The sequence below is a fragment of the Amblyraja radiata genome, chromosome 5 (assembly GCF_010909765.2).
Source record: "Amblyraja radiata isolate CabotCenter1 chromosome 5, sAmbRad1.1.pri, whole genome shotgun sequence".
NCBI classification, from domain to species: domain Eukaryota; kingdom Metazoa; phylum Chordata; class Chondrichthyes; order Rajiformes; family Rajidae; genus Amblyraja; species Amblyraja radiata.
The window spans coordinates 31,890,131-31,911,982 of record NC_045960.1 but is presented as its reverse complement, the minus strand read 5'-3'; the positions used below and the strand labels follow the sequence as shown (position 1 = coordinate 31,911,982).

Sequence of the window (21,852 nt, the reverse complement as noted above, 5' to 3'; positions counted from 1 at the left end):
GCATTCACTATTGCTTCAACTTTTGCCTTCACAGGGCGAAGTCCGTTGGCGTCTACTTTGAGTCCACGGTCGACCACCTCTGACTGTGCAAATGCACATTTACTTTGACGCAGTTTGACATTGTGGCAGTTCAGTCGTGTGAGAACTTGCTTGAGGATTTCCAGATGTTCTACCATGCCCTCAGTGAATATCAATAGGTCATCCTGGTTGCACACACAGTGCGGAATGCCTTGTAATATTTTGTCCATGACAGACTGGAAAATTTTCGGGGAGGATTTCATACCATAGGGCAGCTTTGAATATGAATACGCCCTTATGTGTGTTGATAGTCAAGTACTGCTGAATTTCCTTATCGACATTGAGTTGGGCCTAAGCGTGAGACAAATCCAGTTTAGTGAAGACTCTTGCTCCGCTAAGTTTTGCATATAGATCTTGCGAGGTTGGTAACGGATATTGTTCGTCATCAATGGCTTGGTTGATTGTGACTTTGTAATCACCACATAGTCGAACAGTTTTATCAGCCTTGGGTACAGCCACAATTGGCGTTGCCCAGTTACTCTGGTCTGTCTTCACAAGTACTCCATTACGCCCTAATCTGTCGAGTTCTACCTCCACTTGTTGCTTTAGTGCATAGGGTACAGGTCTTGGTCGACAATACACAGGCCTCACATATTGCTTAAGTCGAATGTGTGCAGAGTACCCTGTTATTCCCGTGTAACTGTCAGCAAAATTGTTTGCATGTTTGCTTATGACGTTTTCAAGACGTGATTTGGACAAATTGACGCTGAAAATGTTCTTCCAGTCTAATTCTATTCTACTCAGCCAATCCTTTCCAAGGAGGGTTGGTTTATTTCTGTAGCTGGCTACTATGATGGGCAGTGTTACTGACTGACCATTATGCTGAACTTTACAGTTCATTTGTCCACAAGTCTCCAAAACTTCGCCTGAGTAGGTTCTCAGCTTGACCTTACTCTCAAACAATGGTATCTGTGGGAACTTTGTTTCGTACAGGTCTTTGCTCATGACCGAACAATCTGCTGCCGTGTCAATACACGTATCGATTAACTGTTCATTAATCAATAGTTTAGTTCGAAAGTCCTTGCCTTGGCTGGTTGTAGGCTTATCGATGTTGGTTGCATAAATGGTGTACAACCCAAGTTCATTTACATCTGGGTTCACCTCCAAGTTGTGAACTCCTCTCCGGTGTTGTTGCTTGATTCCCGCAGATTGTTGGTTTCCTGTTTTAAGCTTGGCCCAACATGCTGAGGCGATATGGCCTTTCTTCTGGCAGTTATAGCACTTGGCCATTTTGAACTGACAAAATATGAATGAGTGATTACCGTTGCAATGATAACAACTGGCTGTACTCGGCTCCCCGCCATACTTCGGTTTTGGTTTAGCGCCTCTTGGTTTGGCCATAGGCAAAGTCTTGTGACTGTAAACGGCCACTGCAGTTCGTGGTGGATGAAACTCGCAAGCATTCTTTGATGACATCTCCATTGTGGTAGCAATCTTGCATGCTTTCTCGAATGTGAGATCTGGAGTGATCATCAGTTTGGACTGAATTTGTTTATCCACTAGACCACAAACAAATCTGTCGCGTAGTGCTCATCCAAGAAAGGTTCCAAAGTTACAGTGTAAACTTAAGTTTTTCGAGGCAACAATGTACTCATTGATTGTCTCATTCTGCTTCTGGTGTCTAGTGCCAAATTTATAGCTTTGTGCAATTTCCAGAGGCTTTGGGTTGAAGTGCTCCTCCAACTTCTTTATAATGTCATTGAATGGCACGTCTTTTGCCTTTAAGGGTGCAAGGAGATTCACGAGTGTGCCGTACACTTCAGGACCGATCTCCGTGAGCAGAATCGCTTTCATGCGTTCGTAAACGGCCTTATTTGTTTCAGCCACTATCTCTCCTTCACCACTAATCTCCAATATATTGTTTGCAGTGAAAAACATGTTTGCTCTCTCCATATAGGAGCTGAACGGCTCTCTTCTCAAAAGTGCCAAGGTTTCCGATGTAGCCCGTGGACGCTGCCATCGTGTCTTTCTCTTTTTTTTTTTTAAATAAAAGGTCCGTTCATAAACCCCAAATTCCTTGTCTGTTCTGGTGTAACAATTCACCTAAGACTGAGCTGTACAAAAACTATTCAGCTTGAGGAATTCAACAAAAAAACTCAGTCTAAAATGTTATACACTCCCAAGGACGACATCTTGCCACGTAGACACAACATAGAGATAGCCTGACAAAATCTTGCCGATTTATCCAGCTGCTGTTTTCAACTACAGTCCCATGCATAGAAGGATCTGCAGGCCTCTCATGTCCAGCTCGCAAACAACAGCGACACAACTCCGTATTTACTGTTTAAACTGTTAAACAATCCTGAGTGTTGCAAAACAGTCCTGCACTGTATTTAAAGGATGAGTTCACAAACTCTATCCCATCCTTGTCGCCAATGTTGTCATATTTCGGACAGCAGAATGAATAACAACTTACACGCAGGCTGCCTGGATCACAAGAGAGATTTATTACCCAATATCCCCTACTTATATACAACACCAACTCATTAGCATATACATGCATATGCATGAATACATTACATGATGGACGCGGGGGTCTGGACCAATCGTTGACAAGTCCTGCCCCCCGGCAACGTCATGTTCGTTATTGGACTTTTCTGTTGAGCGGCAGTCGGCCCTTTGGCTTGTAGGCGACACCGCCTATCGGGTAGGTGGCGTTTCGACAGAGCGGCCATTCGATAAGTTTGCTTTTAGGCGATGCAGCTTTTCGGTTCGTTGGCATTTAGGCATCCCGCCCTTTCTGTTAGTTTGCATTTAGGCGTCCCATTCTTTCAGTTAGTCGGCGTTTCGTCTTTGGACTCTTTCGGCTTATTGGCGTTTCAGCCTAGTTTCCATTCAGTTCTTTTGCTTCGACTTCTTTGCTTCGGCTTCTTGTCTGTTGGTGCCACGTCCGGGTACCTATTGATTGAATGAATGAATGATATCTTTTATTTCGAACGATTAAAAAAAAAAAGAAGAAAAGAAAAGATGAAAATGAATAAATAAAAGGAAAATTATATATATACATATATATATACATAAATACATACACACATACATATACATGTACATATATACATACATACATATACACATATACACACATATACATAACATATATGTACATACATAAATTAAAAAATCAAAAGCCAATTTCAACATAATACACATTAGACTCGTTCGAAAAGGCATAGGAAGAAGCCTACCCCCATTCTTCACCATTAACAAATGCAAAATTCAATAAAATAAACTAAACAGACAATTCAAATAAAACTACTCCAATCAAGCTATTAAGAAAAAAGAACAAAAAAAGAAAAGAACAAAAAGAGCAAGCACCATTAACATCTGTGAGATTTACATTCTCCTTCCTCATTACTGTACTTGATTAGTACAGGTGTCAGAGGTTGGGGAGAAGGCAGGAGAATGGGGTTAGGAGGGAGAGATAGATCAGCCATGATTGCATGGCGGAGTAGACTTGATGGGGCTGAATGGCTTTATTCTACTATCACATGATTTTATGACCATGAAGACATACTGGATGTCTGGAAGTGAAGAGGCCATGGAGGACTTGTTTGAGTATTTGGGAGTTGTGGGAGGTTATCTGGCAGTTATTTAAGATGTTGGGTGAGGCAACATTTAGAATATTGCGTTAAGCTTTGGGCACCATGTTATAGGAAAGATGTTGTCAAGTTGGAATGGGTGTAGAGAAGATTTACAAGGATATTGCCAGGGCTTGAGAGCCTGAGCTATAGGGAGAGGTTAAGCAGACTATGACTCTATTCTACACGGCCATCATAGAGTCTGTTCTCACCTTCTCCATCATGGTCTGGTTGGCTCAGCCACCAAGCACGACACCTGGAGGCTGCAGCAAATCGTCCGATCAGCAGAGAAGGTTATTGGCTGTAACCATCCCTCCATTGATGAACTTTACACTGCAAGCGGGCAAGATCATCTCTGACCCCTCTCACCCTGGCCAAAAACTCTTTGAATCACTTCCCTCTTGAAGGCGACTCCGGATTGTCAAAGCTGCCACAGCCAGACATAAAAACAGTTTTTATCCACGCTCTACTCATCAGCCAAAAATCTGTAGCCTCCCTTTAAGGGGTTGGACAGGTTAGATGCAGGAAGATTGTTCCCGATGTTGGGGAAGTCTAGAACAAGGGGTCACAGTTTAAGGATAAGGGGGAAATCTTTTAGGACCGAGATGAGGAAAACATTTTTCATACTGAGAGTGGTGAATCTCTGGAATTCTCTGCCACAGAAGGTAGTTGAGGCCAGTTCATTGGCTATATTTAAGAGGGAGTTAGATGTGGCCCTTGTGGCTAATGGGATCAGGGGGTATGGAGAGAAGGCAGGTACAGGATACTGAGTTGGATGATCAGCCATGATCATATTGAATGGCGGTGCAGGCTCGAAGGGCCGAATGGCTTACTCCTGCACCTATTTTCTATGTTTCTATGTTTGATCTGGTATTTTGTTGGTTCACATGCTTTATCAATGGTGTTTTATCATTAATCTTTTATTATTAATGATTTCTGAGTCATTCGTAACTGTCACTGTATGTCATGTTGTTACTTGTGGGCAGAGCACCAAGGCAAATTCCTTGTATGTGAATACTTGGCCAATAAACTTACTTACTTACTTGCTTACTTATTCATTGGAGCACAGGAGGATGAAAGGTGATCTCAAAGAAGTGTACAAAATCATGAGAGACATTGATCAGGTAAACGCATAGAGTATTTTGAACAGAGTAGGGGAATCAAGAACCAGAGGTCATATGTTTAAGGTGATGGGGAAAAATTTAATGGGAACCTGAGGGGTAACATTTTACACAAAGGGTGGTGGGTACCAGAGCTGCCAAAGGAGGTAGTTGGGGCAGGTACTATTGAAACGTTTAAGAAACATTTAGATAAGTACATGGATGGGTTAGGTTCAGAGGGATGAGGGCGAAACGCTGGCAAGTAGGACTAGTGTAGGTGGGACATAGAAAAAAAGGTGCAGGACTATGCCATTCGGCCCTCCGAGTCAGCACCGCCATTCAATATGATCATGGCTGATGATTTAAAATCAGTATCCCGTTCCTGCTTTTCCCCATATCCCTTGATTCCTTAGCCCCAAGAGCTAAATCTAGATCCCTCTTGAAAACATATTGGTTGGTGTAGGTAAGATGAGGCAAAAGGCCTGTTTTCAAGCTCTATGGCTCCAGGACTTGATAGACAGAGCTGTGATCACCACTCTTTGTTAGTTCAGTGGTCGAGTAGAGCAGTTGCCATTACTATGCGGAGATATCAAGAAACTGTCATTCTCATTCAATTTCCATCACTGCCAGTTACTATAAATTAGGAGTTTTGCATTGGTAACAAGCCACCTTGAGAAGATTGTATAGGATGTATATATTTTTTAAAACATTATTTAAATTTCGGTATTTCCTAAATAGGTGAATCCTTCTATACGTTCCATGATGGCTCTTCAGCAAGAACAAGGCACTCTTTCGTATAATGAGCTCCAATCTGAGTTGAAGCGGTCAAGTGTTCCATCAAATTCAGATATTGAGAAGTTGGAACTTTTGAAATGGACCAAACTACCTGGGCAGGTAAAAAAATAAAGACGATTTACTGTAGTTGCATTTTACATTATTGTCCAGTCAGAATTTCCTCACCCCCTGATCCCCAAGTATTTATAAACATTGGTTTGTTATTAATTTAATCTAGTTTGAACTGTTAAAGAACTTCTTAAAATGCTCTGGTTCAAGAGGCAAATGTTCTAAATGGCAATAATGACATGTAAAATTGACTATAGTCCCTCCCTTTTTAGGTTTGTCGTATTCCTAACCAGCTTTTGCTATCGTTTCGAGGAGGACATATTGGGTGCTTCTTTATAGCATTTTCTAATGATGGAAGAAGCTTGGCAGCATCATGTGCTGACAGGAATGGCCATTTCATAGTAGGTGAGATTTGAAAGAGTGTATAAACTAAAAGCAAAGATCCTTAATGTATGATGTACATTATGTTTCCGATGTCATGCTGTTTTCGGTGATAAATGATAACGATCAACAATTTGAAAACACTATATAGCTTTCAATGCCAAGAAGTATTACAAAATCTCAGGTAGTTAAGAATGGCAGTATATGGCCTAAGGTGTTTTTATTAAAGCTACTTGTTATGGCTTTAATATTTCAGAGATGCATGAAATTCTCCAGTATCATGAAAACAGTTGTTGGAAGGTGTCACTGCCTATAATGTGCTATAAATCCTGAAAGGAAGGTTGTCTCAGATGGATACCAACAAATTCCCATCATAGTGCCTTAACTGATAAACTATATATCAGAGCATGAAATTCATTAAAAAATAATCAAATAATGACTGTGATGGTGCAAAGTCAGTTCAGCCCATTACCTGGATCTCTCACCTTTGAAAACTCTTTGAAAGTGTGAATGTACTTTTGCTGCAGTGCATTTCCATGCTCTCAACCTGGAAGAAAAAGATCGATCAGATTACTGCTCTTGAGCACTTCTGGTCCTTTTGGATAGGAAATGAAGGCTGGGTGTTAGATAACCCAGCCTACCCTTTTTTGCAAGGTACATAGTCTGCAAACATAAAGAATTGCAGAACAATACACAGCACATGTTCATTAAATGAGATTTGGAAAGGAATAGTTTATATGGTTCAGGAAAACAGATTAGTTTTCTATACTACTAAAAGTCTGATCTTGACCACGTCCTGTTGTTCTGTATATTAATTTTAGAAAAGACGCTGCCACTTACGGCTGTGATTTTTGGCCATCTTACTCAGAGCCCCCCTCCGCTGTGCAGGACAAGAGGATTTTTCCCATCGATGAAAAATAAAAGAGCTATTAGTGTTTAAAAAATGTTGAGATTCCCTCTCCTGAAGGCCACGCCCCTTCCGGAGGGACTATAAAACCTGGAAGTGTTGAGTGCCTCAGTCAGTCTCTGCAAGATGAGGGAGCAAGAGAGTCACGCCTTTCAGTCTGAGCTGTGAATAACACTGAACACATGTCTACTAAACTGAGTGTGGTTTTACTGACCTTGAGTGCCCTTAATGTGGTTTGAAAATAAAAATGTGGTTGGTTTGAAATAAAGCACAGCAAATGGTTGTTGGTGGTGGTTGGTTCGAAATAAAGCACAGCAAATGGTTGTTGCTGGTGGTTGGTGTAGATGATATGTGCATGTACCTTTAACATAGTGACCTCACCACTACTAACCACTCCCCATATCACAAGTATAATTATAACCTTCCCACCCATTGATCTCCCTCTCTGGTTCCGGTGACAGACCACGAACAGCTAGGGCAGCAATGTATGCGTATCATGAATAAAACAGTAGTAAAGACACAGTGTGTTATGACCTGTCTTTACATGGTGTCAGCATCGTACCTTTGCGCATCCTGTTTGTCAGGTTTTCTTTACTTTTGACCCAGTTCCCTATCCTGTGTGTTTTTTTGTATCTCCCGTGCCATGGCTACTTCTTGCTGCAAGCCCGATATGCTTGTCTTCGACTCAGACATTGCCCATCAGTGGGTTGTCTTGAGACGTGACTTCCAACACTACGTCACGATCGCCCATCCTGCTGCCACCCCTGCGACACAGGCTTCTCTTAAATTGAATCCTTTACTTGTCATTCAGACCTTTCGGTCTGAACGAAATGCTGTTGCCTGCAGCCATACATGTAATAATAACAAAACACAATAAACACAAATTAACATCCACCACAGTGAGTTCACCAAACACCTCCTCACTGTGATGGAGGCAAAAGTCTTAGAGTTACTGTCTCTTCCCTCCTCTTCTCCCTCTGCGCCGAGGCGATACCCCACCGGGCGATGGTAAGTCAGTCCCGCGGTTCAAGCTGCGCGGCCCGGGGGTGGTCGAAGCTGCCGCCTTCCAGTCCAGCGGACGCAGTTGTTGCAACGGGTGCTCCTCAACCTGGCTGGTCCCGATGCCCTGGAACGGTCTGAGTCGTTTGTCTATGGTGCAGATGAAGATGCTCGGGGCCCGGTATGTCTTATGGCTAAGTTTACCACAATGTGCGACATCCCCACTAACTGCATCTTAGAGCGTTTTTAAATGTTCACCCGGCATCAGATCCCTGGAGAGTCAATCGATAACTATATCGCCGCGTTGCGGCACCTGGCCAGGCGTTGCCGCCTGGACGCGCTGACCCCCGATCAACTGACCCGGGACATTCTAGTGTATGGCCTTCAGGATGAAAAGCTAAGGGCTGAACTTCTGCGGAAGCTCGACCTGTCTTTGGACGAGGCTCTGCATGCCCCCCGCCTGGCTGAGGCTGTCGCCTCGGCGGTGTCGCCTGCTGATCATGACATTAACTTTGCCAGTGTTGCTGGCCGCCGGCGGTACGCTGGCCCGCAACGGCAACGGGGTTCCCCTACACCCGGGGGTAGCAGCCCACAGCGTTGCCCCAACTGCAACTTTGCCTCCCATCAATTTAATGGGTGCCCTGCATTGGGCAAAACGATTAACTTTTGCAGTAAATTAAACCATTTCTCTGCCGCTTGCCGCTCCCGTGGGAAGCCAGTTCCTGCTCCACGGCGAATGTTAAACAACCTTGCTCAAGCTGATAGCGCGCTTGGTTCCCAGTACCAGCCTGACGAACTCCCTTTGTCTGATACAAGTTCCTCCCAGGGGGAGACCAGCATATTTTCACTGTTGGATGCACCTGCACTGATAACGGACCCTTCGGTTCGGGTTACTGTCAACGGCTCGACCTTCACCGCAAAAATCGACACGGGGGCCGTGGCTAATGTAATGTCAACAAGCCTCTTCAGGAAGATAAGGACTGATGAGAAAGTTACTCCCGATAACTCCCTGTTGCATGCCTACGGGGGAGGCGTGCTCGTTCCTGTGGGGAGGGCTACCCTGCACTGCAAGGTACTGCAGGCCTCTCGGCCCCTCACTTTTTATCTACTGGATACAAACAACATCACCCTGTTGGGCGCCCGGGCGTGCCAGGACCTCGGCTTGGTCTCTTTTCACCATGATATCCACCAGGTGCGGACCCTTATGGACCCCCTGAACGAATACCCTGACCGCTTTGACGACAAGCTGGGCAAGCTGCCCTGCAGCTACAAGAGCGTTGTCGACCTCGGTGTTGAACCTGTGATCCGTCCACCACACCGCGTCTCCTTCGCCATGAAGGACAAGGTGGAGTCAACGTTGCTCAACATGGTTACCATGGGCATCCTGAAGGAGGTGAGCGATCCCACCCGGTGGGTCTCCACCATGGTTGTTGCTGCGAAAAAGGACAAAAGTGAAATTCGCATTTGCATCAACCCCAAAGACCTGAACCTTGCCATCAAACGCCCGCACTACCCCATGCGAACAGTGGAGGACGTCGCTGCACAGGTTGGCCCGGCCACTGTCTTCTCGGTTCTCGATGCCAAGAGCTCCTTCTGGCAGATACCGCGAGCGGTCCTCTTACCTGACTACCTTCAGCACGCCCTTCGGCAGGTTCCGATTCCTCCGCATGCCATTCGAGATCAACTCTGCCAGCGAGGTCTTCCAGCGGATGATGGAGCAGCTGTTCGCCGGTCTGCCGTGTGCCATCATCGTTGACGACATCCTGGTCTACGGTGAGGACGTTGCTGAGCACGACCTCCACCTCCGTCAAGTCCTGGACCGGGCCCGTGAAATCAACCTCAAGCTCAACCCAAAGAAGTGCCGTTTCCGCGTCCCGGAGGTCACCTATGTGGGCCACGTCTTTACTGCCTCGGGGCTGAAGCCTGACCCGCAAAAGACGGCAGCGGTCTCCGGGATGTCTGCACCCACCGACGTGCCCAGCCTGCAGCGTTTCTTGGGCATGGTTAATTACCTGGGGAAGTTCATCCCCGACCTCAGCGAGCTGAGCGCACCCCTGAGGGAGTTGATCAAGAAGGACACCGCCTGGGCCTGGTTCCCGCATCACCAGAAAGCTTTTGACGTCCTGAAGTCCAGGCTGGTCTGTACCCCCACTCTCAAATTCTTCGATCTGCAGCGTCCCATTGTTCTCACCTGCGACGCCTCCAAGTTCGGTCTTGGTGCTGCTTGCCTGCAGCTCCACGATGGCCTGCAGCTGCCTGTTTCCTACGCGTCCCGCACCATGACCCCTGCCGAGCAGCGCTATGCTCAGATAGAGAAGGAGCTGCTTGCTGTGGTGTTTGCCTGCTCCAAGTTCAAGGACTATATTCTGGGCAACAGCTTCACGATCGAGACCGACCACCAGCCGCTGGTCTCTATCCTCAACAAGCCGATCCACGTTGCCTCGTCCTGTTTGCAGCGCATGATGCTGCAGCTCCAGCGTTTTACGTTCAGAATTGTATATCGCAAGGGCAAGGACATGTTCATGGCCGACACGCTGTCTCGCGCACCTCTAACGTCCACCGATCGCCATCCATATGAATCGTCTGACCTGATGGTGCTGAACGTTAACATTGTGCCTTCACAGCAGATGCAGTCCCTGGTCAGCAACACTGCGAAGGATCCTGCCCTGCAGCAGCTGGCCGACGTCATCCGGCAGGGCTGGCCAGACCGTCGTTCATCCTTGCCGGCTGGTGCCATGCCCTACTTCCTGGTACGTGACGAGCTTGTGCTGCACGACCAGCTACGCTGCGAGACCACTACTTTCAGACCACCCACCGCGGTCATCCTGGGGCCGAGGCCACTCTGTCTCAGGCCCAGAGTCAGTTCTACTGGCCCGGCATGGCCAAGACATCCGGGAGAGGGTCTCCGCCTGCTCTACCTGCAATAGCCTCGCTCCCCATCAGCAACGGCAGCCGCTTCTGCAACAGCCTGCCCCCGAGCTGCCCTGGATGGCCGTCGCCACTGACATTTTCGAGTGGCGTGGCAAGCAGTTCCTGGTCCCTGTTGACTCGTACTCCAGCTGGTTCGAGGTTGACCAGCTGCACTCCCTCACCTCTTCGGCCGTTATCGGGAAGCTGCGTCGCCACTTCGCAACCTTTGGCTCCCCGGCAAGTCTTCAATCGGACAACGGCAGCCAGTTCTCAAGTGCCGAATTTCGTAGTTTCGCTGCCACCTGGAACTTCCGACACTATACCAGCAGCCCAGAGTACCCGCAAAGCAACGGCCTGGCGGAGCGCGCTGTCTGCAGTGCTAAGGACTTGCTGGAACATTGTAGACTGTCCCATTCTGACTTTTATCTGGCCCTCCTCAACCTTCGAAACATCTCCCGCGACCCTGCCTTGGGCTCGCCGGCACAGCGGCTGATGTCTCGCACTACGAGACCTCCGATCCCGGTGACCCAGCGGTCCCTCGTGCCCTCTGTTCTCCAGCCCGCTGCCGTCCAGGAGCGCATTGCCCTTAAGCAAGAAATCCAAAAGCGCTCCCACGACAAGTCCTGCCGTCCCCTCCCGCGTCTGTTCCCTGGCTAAGTCGTCCGGATGCAGTCCCCCTCCGGTCACTCCAGGCTTGCCATCGTCATCGGTACTGCTGGTTCGCCGCGGTCCTATCTAGTCGACCATGACGGTACCATTTACCGCCGGTCCCGCCAACATCTGCGGCTTGTCAACGAGCCCCCACCACCGCCTGCCGACTCCTTTGCCCCCCCGCTGTCTACCACCTTGCCTGCCGCTCCGCGCATGCCTCGGTCCCTGCCTTCTCAGCTCTATCAGCCCCGCTCTCCAACAGCCAATCCTCCCTCGCCTGCCCGTCTTCCCGATGCTGTGCCTGCATCCCCTCCTCCGTCTCCGTCTTCTCCTTCTCCTCCCGGGTCCCCGGTTCGCTCACCCGCACCTGCTCCTGCTCCTGTTCTTCCTGCAGAGGGGGGAGATGGCGAGCTCCGTACCCGGTCCGGGCGGGTGGTCAAGCCGCCTGTCCGTTATGGTGATTTTGCTTAACTGTTTGCTTACCTGCTCTTAGCGTATGAGACATGGTCGCCCTGTCACTACTGTATTGCTTTTCATTTCCAAGGGGAAGGATGTAGATGATATGTGCATGTACCTTTAACATAGTGACCTCACCACTACTAACCACTCCCCATATCACAAGTATAATTATAACCTTCCCACCCATTGATCTCCCTCTCTGGTTCCGGTGACAGACCATGAACAGCTAGGGCAGCAATGTATGTGTATCATGAATAAAACAGTAGTAAAGACACAGTGTGTTATGACTGCTCTTTACAGTTGGTTCGAAATAAAGCACAGCAAATGGTTGTTGGTGGCGGTTGGTTCGAAATAAAGCACAGCAAATGGTTGGTGGTGGTGGTTGGTTTGAAATAAAGCATGATTAAAAATCTAAACTTGACAACTTCCTGTTTACACTGTATATTGATTTTAGATAAAACGCTACCACTTACGGCTGTGAAAGGTTTCACCCTGCATGAAATGGTATGAAACTGCACTTGAATTTGGTGGCCTTGCACCCTGCTTGAAGTGGTACGAAACTGCACTTGAATTTGGTGGCCTTGCACCCTGCTTGAAGTGGTCGGAAACTGCACTTGAATTTGGCACTCATCAGGCTTGAGTGACTGAGCTGCCACACCAAGAATCCATTTGGCCAACAATGTCCATACTAGCCCTCTGGAAACCAGTCCCTTCAGCCCACAACACCCATACTAGCGCTCCAGAAAGCGCCACTCCCCCCCACTGGCCATCAATATTAGAATTGGTGGGACTTAGTCTAGTATGGAATAAAGAGCAAAATGAGGTATTCGTGTTTTGGACCACATTGTTTTGCAGTATTGCAAGTTTGAGGGAAGTAATGAAAACATAAAGTCTGGATCAAAAATAAACCACAGGAATAATTAGATGAAATACTATTTTGGACAAATGAAGAAAATGCCCTTTTCCTTTTTGATCAATTTTATTTATCAAATTAATTGTACAAAATGTTAATGCCAATAGAGGGCAGCAAAATATCATTTATTTTAGAAATTGTAAATTGATTATCTGTAAAGGTTTTGAAACATATTTCATCTGCACTAATCAGTATACTTTTTTGGGACTATGTAGTGTATGAAATTCCTTCAGGACAACCACTTGGAGAATTTAATGGGCACTTCAACATTGTGTACTCTTTGTGCTGGTCAAATAATGATAAAACACTCCTCTCTGCATCATCTGATGGGACAGTAAGGTTAGTACTCATTTCAACATGATTTCCTATTAAATTGTGATAATCATTGAAAATTTGCTGATTTGCAATATGTTATTGTCATTTGCCATCTTCTTTGCCTTTCCTTTCTGAAGCAGTTAGTTTCATCTGCTCGATACATCCTCAAAGTACTCTGAGCAATCAAACATAGGAAACAAAGTGCTGGAGTAACTTGATGGGTTAGTAGCAACTCTGTAGAACATGAATAGGCAATGTTTCGGGCTGACTTGAAAAATTGCCTATCCACGTCCTCCAGAGATGCTGCCTGAACCACAGATCTGCTCTAGCACAGTTTTCTATGCACGATTCCAACATCTGCAATTCCTTGTGTCTCCGATCAATCAAATATCATTTGTTGACTCTGCTATCATATCATATCTACATCCTTTTAAAACTGTGTGGGTGTGTGTCATTTTGCCTTTGAAATGTATTTCCTCGAAAAACAGACGCAAAAACGCAGAGATCTTTACATATTTCGGTTGGGATTTAACTTATGATTTCAGAAAGCAACTCCTCTCTAAATTCGGTCAATTATTTCCCCAGATTTTGAATAAAGGTTTTCAGAAATCTCACTTTTAAAAAAATAATCGCCGCTTGCCAGCTGCTGACGTCACAATGCCCACATGCCCACCAATCATGGCCCACCTGCCTCCTGGCCCCGCCGCTGTGGATTAATGCAGCTGCTGTCAACGCGCATGCGCAGTTTTCCATGAGATACGTTCGCCCACTCACCCCCCCGTTCTTCAAAAGGCGCAGAAAGATCGAGAAAGTTCTGCAGAACAAAGATTCTACAGCTCAGCTCAGCTATAGGATCTTTCTTCTGCAGATCTCGGGGTCAGCGGCGCCTCATGCGCTGAACCTTCTCCTCACTGCCCGTGCAGCTCATGAAGCCCCGCCCCTCCCATCCCCTCCTCATTCCAGCCGTGGGTTTCCAGAGAGTCAGAAGCGGCTTCTGTCTCTGCATTTTTCAGCCCACTCACTCGCCCAGCTCCCCTCCCCCCCCCCCCCCCCCTCCTCTTCTCCCCTCCTCCCTCCCTCTTTCCCATCTCCTCTCTACCCGTCACAGGGGACGACCCGATCGTCTGTCCCGATCGGCTCTGTCACGCTGGTCCCCCCCGATCGGCTGGTTCTCCCCCGCTGCTTTTCACCGTCCTCAGATCGGGCCCCCGCAAGCTGCCGCATCGCCCCTCTCTCTCTCTCTCCCTCCCCCCCTCTCTCTCTACCTCCCCCCTCTCCTCTCTCTCTCTCTCCCTCCCCCCTCTCTCTCTCTCCCCCTGTCTCTCCCCTCTCTCTCTTCCCTCTCTCTCCTCTCTCCTCTCTCTCCCCCCCTCTCTCTCTTCCCCATCCCTCTCTCACTCCCCCCTCCCTCTCTCTCTCCCCCCCTCCCTCACTCTCCCCCTTCCTCTCACCCACCACCCCTGCCCTCCTCCACCCCTTTCCTTCCACCCCATTCCCTCCTCGAAAACCCAACGCGGTAATGGTGAAATTATTCTGGTAGAGATTTACCTCATTTCAAAAATACACCAGATGTTGATAGCAGTATTAATGGTTTATCTGCAGTAGTCCCGCTTTCTTATGTGGGCACGGCCCTAAGAGAGTGGTTTCATCACCCACGTTGCAATCAGTAGTGCCAGTTCTTCCTGCATTGCACTCATCTGAAAATTTGATTCATTATTTCCTGAGTTTTTTACTAAAATTGTTCACCAATCTGACATATTTTTTAAAACTAACGTGCTGAAGCGAGCTGATGACGTCACAATGCCTTTGCTCCTTGCAGCAAGCTGCGCAGAGTTTTCAACGCGCAGCCACAAGCTGCGAGTTACGTGGCCCAGCTGCCCCCCCCCCCACCCCCACCCCCGGCTCTGGATTAAAGCCATTGAACACGTGATCAAGTCGTGCTGCGCGCTCCGCTGGGCTCCTTCAAGTTCTACAGCATGGCGGCGTCGGTCGTTATCGCAGGGCGGCCGCGGACAAGCGCAGTGGAAAAGTGAATTTGGTGACAAGAAAAGGAAGGCAGATTATTATCTGAATGATGTTATCTTAGGAAAAGGGAGGTGCAACGAGACCTGGGTGCGCCTGTACATCAGTCACGGAAAGTAAGCATGCAGGTACAGCAGGCAGTGAAGAAAGCTAATGGTATGTTGGCCATTATTGCGAGAGGATTTGAGTTTAGACACAAGGTGGTCCTACTGCAGTTGTACAGGGCGCTGGTGAGACCACACCTGCAGGTATTGTGTGCAATTTTGATTTCCCTATTTGCTATTGAGGAAGTGCAGCGTAGGTTCACCAGGTTAATTCCTGGAATGGCGGGACTGACGTGATGAAAGAATGGATCGACTGGGCTTCTATTCACTGGAATTTAGAAGAATGAGAGAGGATCTTTTAGAAACATATACAATCCTTAAAGGATTGGACAGGCTAGATGCAGGAAAAATGTTCCCGATGTTGGGGGAATCCAGAACCAGGGGTCACAGTTTAAGAATAATGGGTAGGCCATTTAGGACTGAGATAAGGAAAAACATTTTCACCCAGAGAGTTGTAAATCTGTGGAATTCTCTGCCACAGAAGGCAGTGGTGGCCAATTCACTGAATGTTTTCAAGAGAGAGATTTAGCTCTTAGGACTATAGGAATCAAGGGATTTGGGGAAAAAGCAGGAACGGGGTACTGATTTTTGATGATCAGCCGTGATTATATTGAATGGCGGTGATGGCTCAAAGGGCTGAATGGCCTAATCCTGCATCTATTTTTCTATGTTTCTATTTAGGAATTTAAAGTACAGGCTGTTAATGAAATATGTTGAATGAACCAATTTAGGAAAGACACTAAACAAACTTTATTTGTTGTGTTATTACTTTTTCTAGGGTTTGGAATACAGAAACATACGAGAATCCAGCTGAGAAAATGCTACCACATCCTTCATTTATCTATACTGCAAAATATCATCCATTTGCACAGTACCTCGTAATAACAGGAGGCTATGATTGTATCATACGTGTTTGGAATATAAATGTGAATGAAATGAATGGTCAGTTACTCCAGGAACTTGATGGTCATAAGAGCTTCATTAATACACTTTGCTTTGACACTGAAGGTTGGTTTATTAAATCAAATATTTTATTTGTTTCAAAATTTAAATTATCAATTAATTTGTTAATCATAATACATGGACTTTAGCATTCCCTTAAAGGCTTTTTTGTAAGTAATATAAAAAATATGGACTAACAAATAGAGTTTCAAAATGCAGTGCAAACTCTTATGCAGATAAGATGGGTTCATCTTTCTGCACCTGGGTCCCTGTACACTTCACGTGCCCTGTCGATATAGACGGCCAAATTAATTTGCCTTCTCCACACTTGAATCAAGGCTTTTGGCACATCGGCCTTCATCAGTCATAGTATTAAGTAGAGGTTGTGTGGTCATGTTGTAGTTATATAAGACGTTGATGAGGCCGCATTTGGAGAATTGTGTAGGAAAGAACTGCGGATGCTAGGTTAAATCGAAGGTAGACACAAAATGCTGGGGTAACTCAGCGGGCCAGGCAGCATCTCTGGAGAGAAGGAATGGGTGACGTTTTGGGTCGAGACTCTTCTTTAGAGTATTGTGTTCAGTTCAGTTCTGGGCACAATGTTATTGGAAAGATGTTGGCAAGTTGGAAAGGGTACAGAGAATCTTTACGAGGATGTTGCTAGGACTCGAGGGTCTGAGCTTTAGGGACAGGTTGAGTAGGCTGGGACTCTATTCCTTGGAGCGCAGGAGGATGAGGATGATCTTACCGGGATGTATAAAATCATGAGAGGAATAGATCAGGTTTCTTGCCCAGAGTTGGGGAATCGAAAACCAGAGGACATAGATATAAGGTGAAGGAGAAACGATTAATTGGAATCTGAGCGGTAAATTCTTCAGATAAAGGGTGGTGGGTGTATGGAATGAGCTGCCAGAGGAGGTAGTTGGGGACTATTGCAACATTTAAGAAACAATTAGACTGCTTAGAGGGATATGGGCCAAACGCAGGCAGGTGGGACGAGTGTAGATGGATCATGTTGGTCAGTGTGGGAAAGTTGGGTGGAAGGGCCTGTTTTCACGCTCTATGACTAAGACAAGAGGTCTCAGTGGTGACTGGGTCTCAGTTGGTGTAGTTCAGCCACGGAAGGGTTTTGACTGGGGGGGGGGGGAGGGGGAGAAAGCTGTAAAAGAGAGCTAGCGATGGGGCAAACCCTGGCAAGTTGATACGTGGATTCAGGTGAGGGGTGATTGTAGTTTGAGGACGGGAAGGAGTGGAGCAAAACAGAAATATGGGAATCGGGGACAGATGAGTGTATGGTGGTGGACTGAAAGGAGTAGAGTGACAAGAGTGGTGGGAGATGGTGAGGAAAAATAATATTTATACTGGGGTAGGGGGTCGGCAAGGGAAATGGAGGTGAGGGGTAGGGCGGCCACAGTTGCACAGCGGTAGAGTAGCTGCCTTGGGTTAGATCCCAACTACGAGTGCTGCCTGTACGGAGTGCGTACGTTCTCCCTGTGACTTGCGTGGGTTTTCTCCGAGATTTTTGTTTTCCTTCCACACTGCAAAGACGTACCGGTATGTAGGTCAATTGACTTGCTGTATGTCTAAATTGTCCCTAGCGTGTGTAGGATGGTGTTCTTCTTATCGAGTCCACATCACGAGATTAGAAATTGTTCAGCCGGAGCTGAACACACTTCTTGGCAGGCTGCATACAATCGCATCTTGCGCTTCTTGTGCATAGTGGTGGAAAGATTGGTGGAAACAGGGCCACGACGTGAACACTCTTTCCTTGACCCCAGGATAGTGTTAATGTGCGGGGATCACTGGTCATTGGCCATTGACTCTGTTGGCCAAAGGGCCTGTTTCCACGTTGCATCTCTAAAACTAAAACTAAAAAAGATATGACTTGAAATTAGGGAAACATTCATTTACACAACATTCAGAGCTAACTAAAACCATAAGCTATTGATTAGTACGGGTGTCAGAGATTATAGGAAGAAAGCAGGATAATGGGGTTAGGAGGGAGAGATAGATCAGCCATGATTGAATGGCGTAGACTTAATGGGCCGAATGGCCTAATTCTACTATCATTTATATTCTTATGATAAGCTAAAGTAAAATATTGGGGGAAAAAACTTCCATCTTTGCCTCATTCTTTGGTCCAGAATCTGTGCGAATTCATTGTAGTCTCTGATCCTAACACTATGTCTAACCTGGTTAGTATAAGAGAGATGATAGTCGGCTTAGAAATCCCCAAAAGACCACTGCTGAACTTCCAATCAGGACAACCAAGTTTAGTGCAGAAATATTACCCTTTGTGGAAAAACCTTTGCTATAAATATCAATGTTGATTTTAGATATGCCTCTAGGTGGTGCTACGATTAATCTTTTGCATTTCAAAATACACCAGATGTTGATAGCAGAATTAATGGTTTCTCTGCAGCAGTCCCGCTTTCCTTTGTGGGCACGGCCCTAAGACAGTGGTTTCATCATCCACATTGCAATCTGTAGTGCCAGTTCTTCCTGCACTGCACTCATAGGTGCGTTAGATTGGTTAACATATCCATTAGACGTGCATACAGCCACCCTTTTCAAATACATGGGAGAGATTGGCTACAGTAACCCTACAATTCAAAAAGTTCATATTTTTCACTCCAGTCCTTTCTTCAACTAAATGTCCACAGTTGCCCCTTCTGTGTTCTCTGATAGTTGGGTGCTCTTAAAGTATTTTCACTGCCTTGTGCACCTCATGTCATCACATATATTGCTTTTCACAATCTTTTCCCCCCTCTGCTGTGTTCTTTCTTCCCAACTATTTATTTTGCAGTTTGCCTTAACTTGCCCATCACCACCATTAATTTAAAAGTTATACTGTGCAGTTTTATTTATTTCAAGTGTGGTGGTTAACTATATATATTTTTGAAGGGAAGTAAATGTGTCTAATGCAGTGGAACACTTGGGGAGCTGCTGCTCTGTATGAGAGAGATTTTGTTTTTATTATATGCTTCTCCAGTCAATGGTTCCATTCAAATAGACTTGCTACCTTGCTACCTTAATTTAAAATGCTACCTTAATTTTGGAAATTATTGATTATCTTCCCCACATCATGGAGCAAACAAACAGCAGAAACCAGCCTTAAATCATATCTATGGTTGAAAAAATAAACTTCCCATATTGCCTTTAAAAGTTGTCTACAAACGATATATGAAATTGCAACATTTTTAAACGCATAAAACCACATGCAGGTGACAAACATAGCTGATACATTTTTGTTATAAAAGTTCACTAGAGTTTCAGAAGCCACAAAACAACTAAAGTCTTTGGAAAAATTATAACCTGTTTGTAAAGTGTAGCTTAGAAGCAAAATTCATAGGTTTTAAATAAAGCAAAACAATGCTGGAGATTAATATATCCAAATTGCATCATTAAGGCAGAATGAGGAGCTGATTTTCTCTGATATTCTAGCTACTTAAAGTGAACTAATTCTGGTGAATTTGACATTGTAAAATATTGTACTTAATTATTATTTAGTGTCCAAAATTTCTTGCAAGTACATCGAAGCATGTGTAAAGATTCTTCCTCTTTTAATGATTTACTTTTTCATTAATTCATCCATCCTATTTGATATTTGCAATACATTACATAATCTACTAGCAATCAAATAGAAATGTTATCTCTATGTCTTGATTGGCAGAGTTGACTTGATGTAATATGTGGCACGTTATCTTTGCCTGCCAGTAGGAGTATTAACTCATCAAATGCTCTTATGGCTGAAGGAGGAATTGAAACTCAAGAAAATAAATCTTCAAATGTATGCTTCGTGAGACAAGTCTTCATGTAGCAGTCAGGAGCAGGAAGGATCTACTAGATAAAAATGATCTTGTTATTTACTTCCGAATCACTACCCTTGTAATAGTGTCACCAGTTGTTTGGACTCATTCATGCATGTTAGAAATGGATACATTCGTGGATGCTGTGCAGTTTTGGTTTAAAGACAGCCCATTCATCAATCAAAGTGCTTGTGAAATACATTAATGATCTATCAACAGTTCATTTTTGAAATTCTCATCATTATTAATTCTCTCTTCAGCATGAGTCTTTTGCTTTCCTATCTCGGAACCTCTTACCATCCTCAGACCTCTGCATTCTCCAATTTTGCCCTCCAATTCGCATCCTTGATTCTTAATTACTCCAACATCAGCTGCTTAGACCCTGTAGGTCTGCAGTTTTCTCCCTGAAGTATATTCCACCACCTTTCTCGTTTTAAGAAAATCCACGCCTTGACTAGTACAAAGTGTTGGAGTAACTCAGGGGTTCAGGCAGCATCTATGAAGGGTATGGATAGGCGATGTCCCATGTCTTAATACGTGTATGTGTCTAGGTGTCAAATTTGCTTTATGACTCTCTTTTACCTGAATGCTGCCTAGATTAGAGGTTATTGCCTATAAGGAGAGATTGGACAAATTTGGATTGTTTTCTCTGGAGCTCCATAGGTTTAAGAGAGATCTGACAGGAGTATATAAAATTATGTCATAGATAGATTAGATAGTCAGATCCTCTTTCCCCACAGGGTTAAATTGTCAAGGACTCGGGGCATAGCTTTACTATCGTTGGGGCAAAATTTAAAGATAATGTACAGGCCAAGCTGGGGGGGGGGGGGGGGGGGGGGGGGGTTGAGCTAAAGGGATCAGGGGGTATGGAGAGAAGGCAGGTACAGGATACTGAGTTGGATGATCAGCCATGATCATATTGAATGGCGGTGCAGGCTCGAAGGGCCGAATGGCCTACTCCTGCACCTATTTTCTATGTTTCTATGAGCCAGATATAATAATGATATTTAACATGCTTTTAGATAAGTATTTAGATCATGTCAAAGCAGAGGAGATTAGTTTAAATTGCTCCATGTACAGTACAGACATTGTGGGGCGAAGGACCCGTTCTGGTGCAGTACTGAAGACTATGTGCAGTACTATGTTCTCTGAAGACTATTGGGTCTTCTTGATGTATTGAAAGAGCTACATAAATGCAAGTTGTTGTATTAAAGGGCCACTGCAATGGAAATGTTCATCTACCTATGATTATTGCTAATGCTTCATATTAAGAATTATGGTGAATTATTCTCTTCGGTTTAATCATTCCAATAATCTGTTACTTATTGTAAACTTGGACAACACATAAAGTACAATCAATGGAATCTTTTGTTTTAAATGTTTTAATCTTTTATTTAGTGATTCACACAGCTGGGAATATACCATTTTGCATATAATTTCTTCATATGATCAATACTATAATTATAATTGATAACTAACCATGAGATGTCCAAAATCAATTCATTAAGTCTTTAAAAGTGGGCTGAATTGGCATTTACATATACCGAAACACAATTTCTATCCGCTTCAGTTTGGAGCGGGAGGTTACGAACTGCCATTTCAGTTTAGTCTAATTTTATGCTTAGTATAAATTGATTATAGAGGAATATTAAATACATAAAGTAACTCAATTTTTATAACAATTATTTACAATAGACTCACCGGAGCTCTAGCATAGAGCATACAGATAAGAGATTAATCAGAAAACTGAATGCTAATTTAGTCACCAGGTTTTCTCTGCCTTTGAATGCGTACACGCTAAGAAACAGGACTTGGGCAGTGGTGTCCATTATTGTGCAATG

The 21,852-nt window shown here is 45.1% G+C and overlaps 1 protein-coding gene across 1 annotated transcript in view; it reads left to right on the top strand.

Annotated features, from left to right (window-relative positions):
- Positions 1-21,852, top strand: part of ahi1 (Abelson helper integration site 1) — a 227,943-nt gene that overhangs the window by 65,643 nt on the left and 140,448 nt on the right. The window contains exons 10-13 of the mRNA XM_033020945.1: positions 5,495-5,650; positions 5,872-6,004; positions 13,035-13,158; positions 16,039-16,268. Of these exons, the coding sequence (XP_032876836.1) occupies positions 5,495-5,650; positions 5,872-6,004; positions 13,035-13,158; positions 16,039-16,268 (643 nt within the window). The remainder of the gene's footprint in view (positions 1-5,494; positions 5,651-5,871; positions 6,005-13,034; positions 13,159-16,038; positions 16,269-21,852) is intronic.